Below are 18,911 nucleotides of genomic sequence, written 5' to 3'. Positions count from 1 at the left end.
ACATTTGAAACTGCAGCACAGGATCATGAATATCACCACTACTAGGGGAAAAAACCACAACACTCTCTTTGACATTTAAATTGCCTTCTGCTGGTGATTCTTGGTGGCCTTAAATAAGAACAAATGTGCCGCTTCTTGTGTTTTTATCACAGCTGATCTACAACCTTACTCTGGGAACATAAAGTGTAAACACGTTAAAGGTGACTGACCAACTCTTTTTTTGTATAGCGCCAAATCACAACAAATGTTCTCCTCAGACTCTTTCCAAACAGAGCAGGTCTAGACTGTACTCTATGTTCTATTCTTAACAAAGGCCCAACATCAAGACCGGATCAGATCCAGTCCCATCTTACAGACAGGACTCAGTCTGATCTCATCTTAATCCACCATGAGCAGAGCACTTTGCAGCATTTAGCAAGTTACAGTGGCAAGGACAAACTTCCTTAAACAGGCAGAAACCTCCAGCAGGACCAGACTCATGTTAGACACACATCTGCTGAGACCGTGTTGGAGAGAGGGATAGAGATGATAGGAGATGAAGAGAGAGAGATGTTTCTTATTCTAAAGTTCATTCAGAAGAAGATGTTAACTCAATAAACCCAAAGGTACCGTGCCTGTCTCATTTGAGAGAGAAGTTTAGTTATTTAAACATTATATATTCTGTAAGTTATTTCAGAACCTTTTATTTATTGGAGAACTTCTTGGTAGTAAGTTATTTTTATACATTTCTTGTTTTTATTATGTTTAATTCAAAGTGTTAAAAAAAGAAGTCTGAGCCGGCAAGCCTGAAGTGTCAACGCTGGACTATAGATGACGTGTTAAAGCATTCTTCTTTGAATCCCTCCCAAAATAAGATGTTTTATGTTGTGTTTGTTTTCTTTACTTTACATAGAATGAACCTTGACTTCAAAACCACCAAAGGCACACACCAAACCCTTCCACAGTTTTAAATGTTGAAAAATCAGAAGGAGCTAACCTAGATATATTCTGAATCTGTCAACCTTAAATGTGCCTTTATTAATTGATTTAATCTGATCCATAAAGCACAACTGAATATTTATTCACCATTAATAAAGCTGCTCCTCTAATTATAAGGTTTAATTTAAAACTGACAATTTAAAGCAAATATTTTACTTTTTCCTTTAAAAACTCAACATTTAGTCCAAAGTCTTTTCAGCCCTTTAGAAATATCATGATGTAGGGTGCCCCTGGCCTAGGGGTCTAAGCACACGCCCCATAAACAGAGGCTAAAGCCCTCAACCCAGAGGTCGCAGGTTTGATTCCAGCCTCAACCATTGACTGCATGTCCTCCCCCACTCTCTACTCTCCACATTTCCTGTTTGTCTTCAGCTGTCCGATCAAATAAAGGAAAAAATGCCCAAAAAATATACCTTAAAAAATAAAAAATAAGAAAATATGATACCTTAAGCCCTGCAGGACTCTATTGTATCTAAATCCAGTGAACAGTACCCGACCCTGACTTTATCCTCCTATAGTTTCAACTTTTAAAGGAAATTCAGTCCTCTGGATGTCTCATAGTAAACAACTCCCACCCAGTGTCACCTCCATTACCACCCCGCCCCCCCCAGGCAAGGCCAAAGCTGTAGATCCTGAAGTTATTTTAGAACATCACTCACTGTTTTTCCTTGGAGGAGAGTGCTTATTGATTTTGTCAACAGAGCATCGATTTTTCTCTCCCTCTCTCCCTCTCCCTCTCTCCCTCTCTCTCTCTCCTCTCGGTCCTCTTGGTGAAGAAACCACAGCTGAGCGCCGGTCGGCCGAGGCCCACAGTGATGGACTGTAATACACTTTTCTGTTTTGACGGGTCTTTTTGGAGTTTTTTTAGATAAAGTCTTCAAACGGCTGGACTTTGACCTGCTTTGTGTTATCTTTCAGTTTGTTGGACTTTTGGCAGTTATGGAGCTAATCCTCAGATGAAGGAGAACTTTTGGAGTGGTGAAATGAAAAATATGCTCCTTCAGTTGGCTCGTTGTCTGTTATTTCTCTCTATTGAAATGGTGGGTGTGCTGCCAGGTGTTTGTTGTCTGCTGGGTGGAAGAAAGGAGCAGCGATTATGACTGCTGAAGTGAGAAGTCTGTTGCAAGGTCTCTCATTATTTTCAGCCCATCTGGACTTGATTTTATCTCTCAGCGGTATTTAAAACAACCCTCCTCCTCCTCCTCTTCCTCTTCTTCTTCTTCCATCATTGTGTTGGTGTACCTGTGTGAATGCACCAGGGAACACCAGCTGACTGTAGCTGAGAGAGGTGTCACTGTGTTTGCTGACGGCTGTTAGAGCTGTCACGCTGTTGTTGAGCCGAGTGTCTGTCTGACAGTCGGTCGGTGACAGAGTTGACTTCAAGTTGTCCAATTTCTCCTCTCGGGGTCCATGAAGTCAAGCAGAGACATACGGAGGAGGAAACTCACGCCACTCACACAAAGTCCTCTTATCTGATTTATCATCATGTAGTTACCATGAGAGGAGGACAGAGCGAGGTGACGACGGCTGTAAAACTCTGAAAACAAGGACAGGTTTTTCCTTTGCACAAAGTAACTTCACCTGAGGAGCTGGTTTAGCGTAGTGGTTTAAGTGCTCAGCGCGTCCATGAAGGCCACAGTCCAGGCTGCATTTCATCGCCCACTCTCTGCTCTCAACACTTCCCTTCAGTCTTCAGTTTTCCTATCAAATAAAAGCAGAAATGACCCCAAAGACTTAAAATAACATTGCCAAAGGTGGTGAAACAACACTTGGAGCCTTCCTGAGTGGTTCGAAGATGATTACTGTGAAACAAGTTTTTCATTTTAAGTGGCCGTTGCCCAACAGGCAGAAACAAACTCATTAACCCCCAATTATCTGAAGAAAAATGACTGTTGTAGCTCCGAAACTGTACCTAAATCAGGATGCTCGTTTAAGGTTTTTACCTTTTCATGGTAACCCCAAGGGATGCTCTGAAGCGATCACTCTCCCAGTCGTTAGAACTGAATTTTTGTATTTTAATTTTTTACACATTACAAACAAAAGATCAATGTAAACAATTAAAGCAAGTGATGTTTTTGTATAAGAAACACAATAAGTGAATGTATGAAAAAGCAAACAGATAATAATATGTGATAATAATTTTAAATAAAAGATAAATAAATAATTCAACAGGGAAATAGAATGAATCAGAAGGTCTAAAACCCAGCTCTTATTGAATATTTAGGACTGAATATTGAATGCTGTTGAATGTTGAACAATATTGTTGACTTGAATTATTTATTGTTGTATGAAGCTGTGTAGCTCTAAAGCTTAAGAAAATGCCCAAAGAAGTACGGGATCACAGAGTCCACAGGTAAACAATGTCAGATTGGTTTGCAGAGTGTGGCTACCACTAGCAGAGCTAGCACCACCAGCCTTCAATCAATCAATCAATCTTTATTTATACAGCGCCAAATCACAACAATCATTATCTCAAGACGCTTGTACAAACAGAACAGGTCTAGACTGTACTCTATGTTAAATTATTAATAGAGACCCAACATCAAGACAGGATAAGACTCGGTCTTACCTCCTCTTAATCCACCATGAGCATTGCACCTCGCAGTATTTAGTGGCAAGGACAAACTTCCTTTAACAGCCAAAAACCTCCAGCAGGACCAGACTCATGTTAGACACACATCTGCTGAGACCGAGTTGGAGAGAGATGATAGTGATAAGACGAGGAGGAGTAGTAGTGGTAGCCTTCAGTCCTCCTTGCAGGTTAATGTCCACATGCCTGTGTTGGTTCCTCATTGCTCTGGTCGAGTGGTTATATGTCATTTTAAACAGACACAGCCTACATACAGGTTTATCTCCATTCTCTCTATCTCATATTGTTTCTAACTGTCTTACTTGTTGCCTTTCAAAAACTTTAAATGAAGTTCACAAAAACAATTCCTGTGGTTGTGGTTTGAAATGTTTAATGCAGCAGGAGAACAGTGTTTGTGTTCAGAGTCTAGGCTCCAACTTCCTTACTTCTATCAGACTTATTGTACAGATGCAGATAAAACTGCTGTGCTACATTTAGAACATAATGATATTTAAGGTTAAATGAGAATGGGAATGAGAAAAGCACATCATAGTCTAACAAATGTCTTCCCCACCTTCCCCCGAGCCGCTGAAAGTACCATGAGAGAAGAGTTTGAAACTGCCTTTGGCGTAAACACAGCACGATAATGTGACATTGACCAAAGTAAGAGAAGACTTCCTGTTATTCACCAACTTTTTTACTCTCTCACGAGTCAAAAACATCACAAAGACTTTGCTTGTCTTTGAGATGCATCCCAGTTATGATCTGTCAGAGACAGGTGAGTGTTTGTGTAAAGGTTGCAGCACATGGAGCCGTGTTTGGTTGAAAGAGTCAGATCTCCTCACAGAAACAAAACGGGGATCAGGGTTTCAGATAAATTGTTTTGACAAGGACAGAATAACTGAGCAACGGATGATCTGATGGAGAATATCACCGACACAGTGACACAAACGCATTCAAATGGATTCAAACTGTTCTCCAGCCTTCAGATGAAACTCTCGTTGCTCAGGCTACTTTTGATCTGAGAGATTAATCTTCGTCTGATCGTGAGAACTTACACCTCTGAGGGAGAGTCTGTCTTTAATGTACGCCTCAAATCTCAACACCAGAGTCTGATTTAATACATTTTAAGCAGCACAGGAGCCGGGAGAATCTGAACCATGTTTGTCAAACCCTGTGAACCTTTTATTTTACTGCATCATTGATCTGTCACAGCCGCACCACTGTTAATGCCTCTCCAGCACACCCTGCGAAATTACCCCCGCTCTGGGTCCCGGTGAGTTCTGTGCAGCCGGTGATTGCCGTGAAAGTGTCAGCTGTCTGAATTTCTTTTGTTTAAATGGCAAGTGGAAAATGCCAACATCTGTTACTTCCACTAAATTGGCTGAAGCTGTGCGGTCCCGTCTTGTCCCGCTAGTCAAGACCGATCGTTAGGAGTCTGCCACTTCTGGATGGACCCGGGCGCTGGCTCAGGTGCTGAGCCGACGTGCCAACTCCACAGACAAACACATTTTCCTACTTTGTCTTCACCTGTCAGGTTTTATAAGTACCTCTTGGAGCTTTGGCTCAAACGCTTCATCACAGAGCTGTTGTTTTCTTCTCTTCAAAAGGCGTTTTTCGACCGGAGGGACTTTACCCCGGAGCTACGTGTGTTTCAACTGGTGGACCCAGGGTCTAAATTTAGTTCAGGGGTAGATAATCTCACCCCTAAAAAGCCCCTGCTAGGGGGGTAGTACTTTTCAAAGGTGGGCAGGGCCTGCAATGCTGAACGTGTCTGATTGGTAGATTAACCACAGTGTTTCTATTCCACCCGCCGTCCACAATAACATCACACACATCTGTGATTCACTTGATTTCTCTTTCTTTCATCAGTTTTTATTTCTTCTATCTTTTTTGTATGTGTGTGTACTTTTCAAAAGAAGAAGCTGATTTAGCTGATTCTCTTGATTTAGCAGCTTGTAACAGTAATCTTCTCTCAGCCCTCCCGGTGTTCCGGTTTTAAAAGTGACCCTGTAAACTGGAGACCTTCAGCTGAACGTGTCAGTGTTTGTGGAGTTTACACAGCTGTTGAAACACAGAGGGAGTTCCTGGGAATGCAAATTAATTTTTTCCACAGACTCCGGGTCAACTTTTTTGTCAATTTTTTTTTTGTCAAATTTTATTTTTTCAAAAAAGTTTTTTTTATAATTTGACAAGAAAAAAAAATTTCAACATTTTTTTTTTTAATTTTATTTTTCAAATTCTTTTTTTTTTCCAAACTTTTTTTCAAATTTTTTCTTGTCATTTTTTTTTTTTTTTCAAAAATTTTTAATTTTTTTTTGTCAAATTTTCTTTTTGTCAAATTTTTTTTTCTTTCAAAATTTTTTTTTCTTTCAAAATTTTTTTTTCTTTCAAATTTTTTTTTTCTTTCAAAATTTTTTTTTGTCAATTTTTTTGTTTCAAATTTTTCCAAAAAAACCATTCACAGTCATTTTTTTTTCTATCTGTGATTCTCTTGATTTAGCAGCTTGTAACAGTAGTCTTCTCTCAGCCCACCGTGAATGCGTCTCTCCTCCCGGTGTTCCGATTTTAAAAGTGACCCTGTAAACTGGAGACCTTCAGCTGAACGTGTCAGTGTTTGTGGAGTTTACACAGCTGTTGAAACACAGAAGGAGTTCCTGGGAATGCAAACTAGTTTAGTTTTTATTAAGATTTCAAAATATCCTCATCAGATATTTAATGATCGTCTAAAGACGTTTATGAGGGATGCATCCGGCTGAGAGTCTCCAGTTAACAGGGTCGCTGTTTAAACCAAAACACCGGCCAATCTCTGCCACGGCTTTTTGAGTTATAAAGGATTTTAAAGCCGTGTTGAAACGTCTTTGCTACTCGCGCTTATCTCCTCTCACGTGTTGATTCAGTGAATCCATCTGTGATGAAATATAGCACCATCTAAAACAGCGCCAGCTGAGTCTCTTCATGCTAACAGGCTAACTGTTGTGTTGCTCAGAATGATACCTGCCTGTCCGTCTGCTTCTATGGTGTCATCTGTGATGATGTTTTACTGCCCTCTACTGGTCTGGTGGTGTAGTGCATTTACTTTTCTTTTCCTCCATACGTCACTGGCCTGATTTGCACAATCTACCCGGGACTTCAGCCCGCGGTCGAAACACAGACAACAATGGGGGCACAGGAACCTTTTAGTTCAGGGTTAAGTAGTTCTGGGGGCTAAAAGACCCCGGAATGCACCTAAAAAAGTTTCTCCCAGATGTTAACCCCACTCTCTCCTTCTTTTCTCTCCTTCCTCAGTGCCGTCCTGGGCCATCGTCTCTATCGCCTTCGTGGCCATCATCCTGGTGTTAGCATGCTGCTTCTGCATCTGCAAAAAATGGATATTCAAGAAGAAGAACAAAAAGAAGAACAAAGACAAGGGCAAAAACGCCATCAACATGATGGACGTGAAGGACGGAGGGAAAACCGAGGTACACCCTGTGAAGTACTCTCCCTTTAACTGCAGACACATCGCGTCCCACATGATAATTTAACAGACATTTTATTATACTCAGCCCTCTGTGCATGACCTTACCTATATGTTACTATGACGCTACGCTAAATTAAGTTTTTATATAACCTTTATTTTTCATAAATGTTCAGACATACATTTCTCTCTGTAGTTTAGAGCATCTCAGAATGTATGGTGACAGATTTGATTGATCACATTTGCAATATAATATTTTACTGCAAATATGGCCGTCAAGAATGTCCCTGTTTCTCTTAAGGGCTGCTTCGTCTGTATATTTATTGCTGCTTAAGATTTACACTACCAGTCAAACGTTTGGACTCACCTTCTCATTCAATGGTTTTTATTCATTTTGATTATTTTCAACATTGTAGATTAATACTGAAGACATCAAAACTATGAAATAATCTGGTTTTGCCATAATCTGGATTACAACAGTAGTCAAATAGGGCTATCCATTGTGTACTAACCCTACCTCTGAACAACACAACTGATGGTCTCAAACACATTAAGAATGCTAGTCATTCTACAAATGAACTCTTGACAAGGCCCATGTTAATTAGAAACCATTCCAGGAGACCACTTCATGAAGCAGACTGAGAATACCAAGAGTGTGCAAAGCTGTCATGAAGGAAAAAGGAGGCTGAGTCAGTGAGCTCTTTTAAATCACCTCTTAAAACATACTTTTATCGCACAGTCTTCCTGGATTTTATCCACATTTTATTTTATTTTAACCGTCTTAGTAAATATATTTTAAAATAATTGTATTCCTTTAGAGTTATTTTAGGGGAATTTTATTACTTTTAAAATATGATTTATTTATTTATCTTGACTTGTGTGGTTTTATTAGCTGCCTGTTTTATTTTGCTGCCCATGTGAAGCACTTTGTAACTTGTTTTTTTAAAAGTGCTCTACAAATAAAATTATTATTATTATTACTTTACAGAATCTAAAATATAAAACATATTCTGGTTTGTTTAACACTTTTTTGCTAATTAAATAATTCCATATATGTTCTTTCATAGTTTTGATCTCTTCAGTATTAATCTACAGTGTTTCAAATAATTAAAATAAATACAAACCCTTGAATGAGAAGGTGTTTCCAAACTTTTGACTGGTAGTGTATACTCAGTTATTATCCTGTAATATTCCAGCGTTAACGAAGGAGACCGCAGTCTAATCACAGGAGAGTTAAAGAAGTCATTTAAATGGCTTCAGGTTGAAGAGAGTTTATTTCACTCTCTTTTTTCTCCTACTTTTCCTGTGAGTGTTTCTTTTTGTCATATGAGGACCTGCTCACTCGTTGAAGAGAGTGAGTAACGTTTGCTGTGTAATGAAGTGGTATCCACCCAGAGAAATGACATCACCAAAACACAAAATGACACTTTGCGTCGCGAGTGGACAGAGTGGGCTTTAATCACCTCTGATATTAAAGGTAGATGCGACGACGTCTCACACTACATTTGTCTTAGTTATTGCAGCAGAAGAAGCGTACATTAACTCTGTTAGCTCAGAGCAGTGTTAGCTTTAACTCTCAAGGTCAGTGAAGTAGCCGGAGCACATCACCGTTAATCACTCACCGTGTTCGAGGAGATTCTTCATTAACGTCTGATATCCCGTCTGCCTTCTGCAGCGTCCAATTTCTACTTTTAAAACAATCCATTCATCAAAATAAACGCCCTCACATAATAATACGAGAGAATCCGCCACTTCTGAGCGCCGTGGTCATTTCTCCTGGTGTGCCCAGACTCTGGTGTGTTAACTCCTGTGTGTGGTTGTTTTAATTTGTGTTTCTTCCTTCTATGTCCTCCTTATCTGTGTTGTGTCTGATGACAATTCGGGATGGTCACTGGCGGTAGGTTCCATATTGCTGTTGGATCTTCTTAAGCCTGCTGCTCTGATGTTTTTTTTTTTTGTAGCCTCTTGACAACAACTGACTCCCGTAGAACCAAATATATGTAACTATGCATACAGTACATGTATATCTACTGTATATATGTGCGTATAACCTGCATATGCACATATATATGAATGTATGAAAAAAAAACCACTGGGTGCGCATTGACAAGGTTGAACCATGCTGATTTTTTTCGCCCGGCGAAAGTCTCCTGCCTTTTGATTCTTCAATTTACATTTCAAAGAGGGAGCGTGGAATGATTGAGAGGCTCTACAAGTAAACATTCTTTTGAAAATGATGATGAAAAGGAAAGCTTTTGATGAAGAGTAGCGTTTCACAATCACAGCTGTCAACTTGAAGCAAAGCAGGTCTCACCTTCTCCGGAGCGCAGACGCAGAAAAGTTGGAGAAACCTTTTTTGAATTATAAAAACACGGACATGTTGTTTCCTCAATCATTTTACCGGCTCCTTCTTCTTCTTCCTTCTTTAAGTGTTGAATGAAATTTACAGAACTCAATTTGGATTCGTCCCCAAAAGGCAGAGACAAACCGGCGCAGTGGAAAAAGTGTTCAAGCAAATCAGTGTCGTTCAGCCTTTTGCTTTCACATGAGCAACTTGACAAACTAATAGGAGCAGGCCCCCCTGATGTACATTACAACCCCCTGTTACCAACACCTCCCCCCTCCACCGCTGGCATGACGCTTCTAGCTACCATCGGCATAGGGGACAACACAGCAGCTTTAGGGGGTTATGATGCTAATGTGACTGTTTGTCTGAGGGGGTGTCAGCAGACTTGGGAATGTGGGGATCACACGAGAGCACCGGATTGAACAGAGAATGCTCTGCATGCCTAACGAAAAAAAAAAGAGACATCTTGGAAGGCAACTTTTTGCAGAATGAATGACCTTGAGAGCTAGTCTGCCTCTTCAAACGCATGTTGGTCTTATAACAAACTCCCTCCACCCTTTTCCCCACCAATGCCACCACCTGCTGCCCTTATCTCAGTGCCAGGTTAGCCAACAGGGTAATCCACTTCTCACTCTGCCTCTTCAGACATTTGTACGGTGGCCCTGAGAGCTCACAGCACTGCAAATTAAGAAAACACGTGCAAAAAGACAAAACACAAGCAAATTAAGAAAACATCTTCATCAATTTGACAACACATGTGCAGCAAAGAACAGAGCACAACACATTAGAAAAACGTGATGCAAAGACTACAACACAACTGAAGTGTTTCCAGAGGACACTTATAAGTGATGCACACGTCCAGACATGCTTGTTGTTGACGCAGATTTTGAGTCACAGTGCTATGAACGTTCTCTTACCATCAGTGGTGTTGGAAAATGAGATAAAAAAGTAAGTGTTTTTGATTTATTTAACATTGTGATCGCATGATTCAGCCTGGCTGCACGGTGCTGCAGTGGGTAGCGCTGCTGCCTCACAGCTAGAAGGTTCCTGGTTCAAATCCCTGGCTCCCCGTGCATGTGTGGGTTCTCTTCGGGTACTCCGGCTTCCTCCCACAGTCCAAAGACATGCTCACCAGGTTAATTGGTCACTCTAAGGTGTGAGTGTGTGCGTGAATGGTTGTCTGTCTCTCTGTGTTAGCCCTGTGATAGGTTGGCGACCTGTCCAGGGTGTACCCTGCCTTCCACCCGAAGCCAGCTGGGATAGGCTCCAGCCCCCCATGACCCCTAACGGGATAAGCGGTCACGATAATGGATGGCTGGATGATTCAGCCTATTGCAGTGATCTGCTGTTAAAAACTGCAATAGGCTGAATCATGCGATCACAATGTTAAAATAAATTAAAAACACTTACTTTTTAATCTCATTTTCCAACACCACTGACGGTAAGAGAACCTTAATAGCACTGTGACTCAAAATCTGCGTCAACAACAAGCATGTCTGGCGTGTGCATCACTTATAAGTGTCCTCTGGAAACACTTCAGTTGTGCTGTGGTCTTTGCTGCGCAAGTGTTGTCATATTGATGAAGACGTTTTCTTAGTTTGCTTGTGTTTGTCTTTGTGCATGTGTTTTCTGAAGTTGCAGTGCTGTGAGCTCTCAGGGCCACCGTACATTTCCCAGTTGATATCTGTTTTTGCCAGAGACTTGATCTGCCTGAAATTACATCAAGGGAATTGTCTCACTGTAATCTTTTCCAGAACCATCTCTCTCTCTCCTTCTTCCTGTCCTCTCTTTAAGTCTTTCTCCCCTCATCTTCTACTTCCTCTAATGCCTGCATTGCTCTCATCTCTGGCGCCATCATTTGATCTTTCCTCCCTTTGAGACAGACTCACCCAGAGATTAATAGAAAGTATCATCAGGGGACCAGGCCCGGGGTTTTAGTGCATCACAGAGCATGTCCTGGTGTTAACTGCTATGTTGTTTTAGTGCTTGCTTCCCCATCGTTTCCCCCCTTTATACACCATAAAACAAGTGGCAGCTTTTACAGGAGTAGGTCCGCTGGCAGGACCTAGGCGGGGGAACGGCTGGCTGGGTGCTAGCGCCAGCGACAAACAGGCGACACTGACTCTTGGTGGGTGTCTCCTTCAGGCCTTGAAGGATGAGGAGGATGCCGAGACAGGGCTGACTGAAACGGAGAAAGAGGCCGAGCCCAAGGAGGACCAGAAACTGGGCAAATTACAATACTCCCTGGATTACAATTTCACAGAGAACACGGTAAGGGTCTGTTCTCCGAATCTGTGTGTGTGTGTCGTTGTTGAGAAAGGTCCTCCTTCGTAAGTATGGTCACACCCAACCTCTGAGGTGGTCCATCTTTTCCATCCCTCCAGAGATTAAACAGGACCCTCCCAAGGTTTTGCACAACACTCTGTATTGGTGGCATTACTGCTGTTTGGCGTTACTGCTGAAGCCTGAGATGAGTCTCTCTGGGATATCATGCTGGTTGGGTTTGTGCATTTGCCACCCAGCCTTGTAAAAGATGCACTACACTGTTGGGATTTATTTCGCCTGTGAGTTTGTTTTCCTTTCTTTCTACTTGATTGAAAACAGGCCTCGCAGATACCCATCTGCTTTATTTTTTCCAGAGACTGAGTTTTAAAAAAAGCAGAATGAGGATGCACATCAGCTTCCTGACGCCAGATGTTGTGTGACAGATAATAAATGTGGTGCATGCACACAGCGCTGTCCCTCACAGAGCCAGCTAACTCTCCATTATACACACAACTCACATCCTAGGATGAGACAGTAACACTCACACTCTTAGACACACGAAGGCATACACTGACAGAGGAATGTATATATATGAGTATCAATCCGGAGATTGCATGAGCTGTGACCGCATGGCAGCCGTCTCAGCAGAGCCCAGAGCAAGCAGTCTTATACGGATGTATTTATCTATCAATACAACAAGACTGAAAGGTGTATTTTGTTAAGTATAAGCAAAAGACACATAACAGCTTTAATAAAAAAGCACTTAGTGTGCAATGTATGGAGAATACATTAATAACCTGGGTGTTAAGTGGAGTGTGTGGTTGTGTGAGGTAGGAACTGGTTTAATGGTTGATGGAGGCGGGGGGGACTTTGCTTTTCTATTTTTGTTTATTATTTGTTTTTGTTCTGTTACAAAAAAAAGAAGAACAATAGCCTGAAGGTTCAGTGTTTTCTCTGTTGTGTTATTGACTCCATACACAATCATGGAGATAGCACAAGTCAATAATGCAAAGATGGAATGCATGCAAGCAATTATGCAAAATAAAACTATAATTCCTGAAAAATATACATATATAAAAATGAAAATAGAGACTAATGCACACCAACAACAATAAAATATGTGTGATTAAAATAAATTAAAGCATCAAATTAAAATTAAGTATATAGATAGTTAAAATGAATGAATTAAAAAGGGTAAGGATAAGAGTTGAAAATAAAATGAAGGCTAAAAATGTCAATAAAACTGATACATTAAAAAAATGAATGAATAAATAAAAATAAAACAAATAGTTCCGATTTATAAAATAATGAAACAACATTAAAATCAATATAACAGTAAAAAAGTAAGTAATTCAACTGTTAAAACCTACATAAAAGCCAGACTGAATAAATATGTTTTTAGTTTATGTTTAAAAGTCTCAATATCTCCAGCATCTATAGTATAAATACAATTTCATGATATTCAATGTCTGACTGAATTGTAGATTGTACATGGTTGTTTTAATAGCATGAGATCTATCAGATGTTCCACATTAGCAACATAATAATCAGCCTTTTCAATTTCAGACTTCTGGATTTGCTCTAGTGATCGAGAGAAACACAAATATTTAGATTTGTAAGAATTCAGATGAGGCTTATGTTTGATACGCTAGAACTGGCATATTTAACACAGACTTTGCATTTTTAATGACCAGATTGGTAGAAGAATAAGTTCAGTTTAATATAGTGTCATCTGTTTAAAAATGTACATAACATTTTTGGTTGGAGAGCTGATGTTGTTTAGGTGTATAGTGAATATAAGAGGACCCAGAATGGCGCCCTGTGGAACACCGGAACTAATGTTAATGTGAGGTTTCCTGTTTTTCGATATCATCTAAATGTTTTTAGTCTCATTTAGGTTTTTTTAATGGCATATATGCTTAATAAAGTAATATCTTTTAAGTAATAATGTTGAATAATGTATGATCTAGTCCATTTCTGAGAGAGACTAACACCCACACACTCTAAAGAACTTCAATCAGCTTCGTCCCCTCCACCTGTCATTAGTTTCAAACACTTAATCTCTAAAATATCACCAGGAACAGATTGAAAAGTCAATAATAATGCTTAAATGTAGTATGATTTGTCTTCAGATCCTTATTCTTCTGAGATAAATAATGACACACTGTTGACTCACTTCATAAAAACTGATATTTTGTGGCCTAAATCACATTTCACAGCACTGATCAGTCATGTAGTGGGAGGCAGTGACAGGTCCCTTATGAGCTTTCTTGATTACAATGGTCATCAGCTTCACACCAGAGCTAAAGTGTAATGAATGGATGACAGTTTTTACGCTTTGTTAGCGTGACCTCAGAGGAGCTGGACTCAGTTCGACGCCTGTCCGCCCGCCTGCTGCCACTAGAGTCAAAGAAGCTCTCAGCAGACAGACCTAAAACCTGGGGGGGCGGCGTGTCATCTGACCCACTTTCACATCAGTGACAGACAGTCCACGAGCACAGAGGCCTCCAGGAGAAGTTTTTTATAATCCTCTGGCTTAAAGGCCCATGTAATCAATGAGAGCACCATAGAGCTGCTGTAGGGGAACTGGAGCAGGCGATTGGTTTGATGCCTTGGCTCCACCTTCCTTGATATAATAGAAAGCTCTCTGTGAAATTTTCATTATCACAGGAAAAGTGTCCGAGAGGAAATTATGGAGATGATTGTCAGCTGAAATGATGTGTCAGGGCTCAGACTGTTTTGTTGTTAGAGATTTTATTTGATTACCACTGACGCCTGAAGATGGTACTCTTCAGTGTTTCCTCGTCTCTGTATGAGATTTCTTTAAATTTGAAATACCAATCTGAAACACCCTTCAGTTTGACGTCCAACTGGAAGACCAGTCCCTATTAGATGATTCACAATACCAAGTCAGGAACACTTGACATGAAAAACTCCACGTGGAGTTTGACATGGCCTGAAAGCAAAAGTGTTTATGTCTTCAGTAGTACAAAAGACCAGCAGGCAGAGCAAGAATCAGTGAAAGGGTCAAAAATATTCTGAATAACAGCATCAGACAGCCTCAGTGAAGGCATCATGGTGTTATACTTACTTTAACTGACAGAATGTGACAGAAATACTGAAGTAAGGAATTAAGGAGACGTCTTAGAAGCTGTTCAAACTTCTATATACTGTTCCTGCTTCACTATATTAGGTTTTAACTCACAGGGTTTTAGACACCACTTATACTCTTACAATAGAGACTAACTGATGCCTTTAGTGTGCAAGAGGAAACACCAATGTAGAAAGTAGTTGGCCCTTGTATGTAGTGAAGTTTGGGTGATAAATGTTGGTGTTTTAAAATGTAGAACTATTTATAACTGGCCTTATCAATAACCATACACAGCACCTAAGGAATTTCATTTGGAACATTTTCCCCGGTTATCCAATATCAGCCCTCAATCTCAACATTCAGATTTAGTTTCTCACTCATGATTTAGGGCCTTAATAAGAAATGGATGAGAGAAAATCTGACAGTATGATAGATTACAGATGACTGACAATATGATATGGTGCAATTTGATACAACACAACATGATACGATACACTTCAAGTGCTGCACATGCCAAACTTACTTTTTAACTATTTATAAAAAACAACAATCCACATGCAAACAGAATAGCACATCTACTAGACATCGTTCAAATTTTCACTCCAAGATATCTATCGTTATCACAAACCAGGCAAACTAATGTGTTCATAAATGACACCTATAGGAGCTGCAGCCTGAGGTTCTGTGAAGATTATGCTAATCATCTCTTAATTCAAGTCTCTGCTAAACATTAGCATGAAAACACTTGTCACAAGTCCTGTTGGGGGCAGGTATGGTCTTTCAATTATTGAATAACGTTACAGTACAGAAAGTATCTACTCTTGTGCAATCTCCCTTTTGTGCCTCTATCTAAGATAAGATAAGATACTCCTTTATTCGTCCCACAACGGGGATATTCATGGAGTTACAGCAGCAAACAAGAAGGTGTACAGTACAATAATCTGTCAGCCCCTCTCTCTGCTCAGCTGGTGTCTGTTTGTAAATTAAAAACCTGTTTTTAATGTAAACGAAATTGTTTCCTGACATGATCCCTGAAACAGTTCTAACAGTCAAAAGCATCTCATTATGAAAGAAATGTACATGACATGTAGTTATAATCAGTGTATGTACATAGTTTTACTCATCAAAGAACCTTGGGCCTTGGGAAAGGAGTACCCCCTGAGCAGGGACTATTCAATATGTAGATCCATCACCCTTGAACTTAATTTAGACCCTGGTTCCTGCTCTGGAAACACATATAATTTGTCTGAAAAATCAGAAAATAGCTGTGTTGCAGTCGTCAGCACTTCGTCGTCACACTAAATCATAGATTTTAGTCCTACCAAGAAACACTGGTCTGCATGCTTCCAGAGACTGAGGCAGTGATATCAGGCTGAGTGGGAGAAGACATGCAGATTAATGTCAGGTCCTCATGGCAGTGAATCCCAGCTTTGTTTCTGTCTGTTAACCACCACAAATGGCGGCTGCCCCCGGTGTTGATGATTCTGGGGCTTACTCACTAATGAGACGAAAGGTTTTGTAAAAGATCCAAATCACTCTGGGAGCGACGAGGCGGCCACATCAGGCAAATACCCAGCAAATGAACCACAAAGAGCGCTCTCAGCACAGCAGGAAGGGAATTATAATGTCATTCCCACTTTCAACATCATTACCATTTTCATTGCTCTTCAAGCAGGTCAAGAGCAAGCCTATCGCATTGTGTCCGGTCTGAATACAGGGAGTTTGAACTCATTACGAAGAAGGGATGAATTTCAAAACATTCATATTAATACTTTCTTATTATTCATTTCATTTTTCTCCCCCTAGACAGTCCGTCTCTGAAATGAGCCGCTTCAGTAAATATTAGTCAGTGAAAGGCTCATTGGGCTTCCTTTGGAGTGTTTGTGTGTGTGTGGAGTGGTCATTGGGAGAAAGCCCTCTAGGATAAGCTGCCAAAGGGCTGAATCACCATCCTGCTCTGAGTCTGGTCATCGTGCTGCTCAGTGGGCCAGAAAGTAACACACACAAACAGAGAGAGGGGTTAACAGCAGCAGCCAGAGTCCTCGGTTAAACAGAAACACCCACACAGATGTGCAAACACAAACACAGGAAGTGGCTCTTTGACTCTCAGCGCTGCTTTAGTCAGTCGTCAGGTGTTAGAAACACGAGTTCTTATTAGTGCTGAGACAGTGTTCTCTAAAACAGGAGATCTGGAGGGTGTGAAATGTGAGGAATAAAAAATCCTGGGAGTTGAACTAGAGGAGCTGAATTCCTCCTTTAGTGTGGAGGATCCAGCAGAGGATGTTTCAGCTTCCAAAACTGAATTTGTCAAAATGTAGGCTGTTAAAAAAGATCATCCTTCCAAGACTCTGTTAGCAGCTGCTCAGACGTAATGACTCCTTCTGCTCCTTCATTTTTTGGGACTCCCCCTTTTTGGCACTCCCCTTTTTCTGCACTCTTACTTTAATTGACATTTTAAGCAAAAAGAAAGTTTGGCATTATTTCAGAGAAAGGGTAAAATGAAGCGTGAGATCGGCAGGCGGATTGGTGCAGCAGGCGTTATACCGGACCGTTGTGGTGAAGAGGGAGCTGAGCCTGAAGGCAAAGCTTTCAACTTACCAGTCGGTCTATGTTCCAACCCTCACCTATAGTCATGAGCTGTGGGTCTTGACAGAAAGAATAAGATCTTAGATACAAGCGGCTGAAGTGAGTTCCCTCTGAAGGGTGTCAGGGCTCAGCCTTAGAGAGAGGGTCAGGAGCTCAGACATCTCCACCCGGACGCCTCCCCTTAGAGGTGTTCCGGGCACGGCTTATTAATAACAGCATCAATAACAACATCCATTTGAACAGAAGTAAAGATGAAAAAATGAAACAATTTCTCCTTAGAAAAGCATTAGGTTGATATGACCTGTTAAGGTCTGATATAATTTGGCCCACCCAGTGAAAATCTTCATGCCTCTCTTACTGTATGTCTTGAAAAGTTTGAAAATTGACCCTAAAAGTCCTTGAAAAGTACTTAAATTTGACCATGAAAAAAGTGTACGAACTCTGTATATGGCTGCCGCCGCTGATTGGCTTCAAAGCAGCGCTTCAGGAACAGATTGGTGACGTCACGGATGCTACATCCATTATTTATACAGTCTGTGGTCCAGTCTTCATAAAAGTTATTTGGTTAATGTAATGGTTGAAAGATAACAGAGAAGAAGAGATGGATTTGGGATTGGAATAGAAGCATCATTAGCTAGACATTTGTCCGTTATTTGAAACCATAAAGCTCCTGTAGCTGACAAAACTGCAAGCTAGCTGTTAGTCTTGGTTTATGTGTGTCTCCCTGATGTATCCAGTGCAATCATCCACTTCAAAGTCATTGTGGAGTGTACAACACAACAACTTTCATCCAGTGTTATTCAAGTGTCACTCGATGGAGGGATTATAAATCCCACCTGGTCTGGGATCCCCTCGGAATTCCCCAGGAAGAGTAGGAGAGTGTTGCTGGGGAGAGGGAGGTGTGGTCAATCTGCTGGGACTGTTGCCTCTGCGACCCGACCCTGGATAAGCAGAAGGAAATGGATGGATGGATGCATGGATGGATGGATGGATGGATGGATGGATGCATGGATGGATGGATGGATGGATGGATGGATGGATGGATGGATGCATGGATGGATGCATGGATGCATGGATGGATGGATGGATGGATGGATGGATGGATGCATGGATGCATGGATGCATGGATGGATGGATGGATGGATGGATGGATGGATGGATGGATGCATGGATGCATGGATGCATGCATGGATGGATGCATGGATGCATGGATGGATGCATGGATGGATGCATGGATGGATGGATGCATGGATGGATGGATGCATGGATGGATGGATGCATGGATGGATGGATGAATGGATGGAAAGTTTGGCATTATTTCAGAGGAAGTGAAAATGTCCTTCAGTAGAATAAAAAGGTTCATGTAGCAGAAGCAGCAACAAGCACTTCCTGCTCTCTCTCTCTCTCTCTCTCTCTCTCTCTCTCTCTTAAGCACCGTTTCTTCCCCTCTAGTCGAGATGGTGTGACTTATGATGTCAAACGGGACTGTACGGCTGAAGTATCACTTCACAACACTACAGTGCCAAACATAACGTTTAAGTCCAGGGAAATGACGGCTAGATTATCCATATGTCTGTTATTTACCTTCTGAGGTGTATAAGTATTACGCTGTAGGAGA

The 18,911-nt window shown here is 40.9% G+C and overlaps 1 protein-coding gene across 7 annotated transcripts in view; it reads left to right on the top strand.

Moving 5' to 3' along the window:
• Positions 1 to 18,911, top strand: part of syt1a (synaptotagmin Ia) — a 262,791-nt gene that overhangs the window by 212,605 nt on the left and 31,275 nt on the right. For 6 of the 7 annotated variants that reach the window (XM_034673888.1, XM_034673884.1, XM_034673883.1 and 3 more), the window contains 2 exons: positions 6,836 to 7,008; positions 11,497 to 11,622. In XM_034673888.1, coding sequence (XP_034529779.1) covers positions 6,836 to 7,008; positions 11,497 to 11,622 — 299 coding nt within the window. The remainder of the gene's footprint in view (positions 1 to 6,835; positions 7,009 to 11,496; positions 11,623 to 18,911) is intronic. The other variant, XM_034673889.1, reaches the window with a different exon arrangement.

The sequence above is a fragment of the Notolabrus celidotus genome, chromosome 21, assembly GCF_009762535.1.
Source record: "Notolabrus celidotus isolate fNotCel1 chromosome 21, fNotCel1.pri, whole genome shotgun sequence".
NCBI classification, from domain to species: Eukaryota; Metazoa; Chordata; class Actinopteri; order Labriformes; family Labridae; genus Notolabrus; species Notolabrus celidotus.
This window is presented reverse-complemented; position numbering and strand designations above follow the sequence as displayed.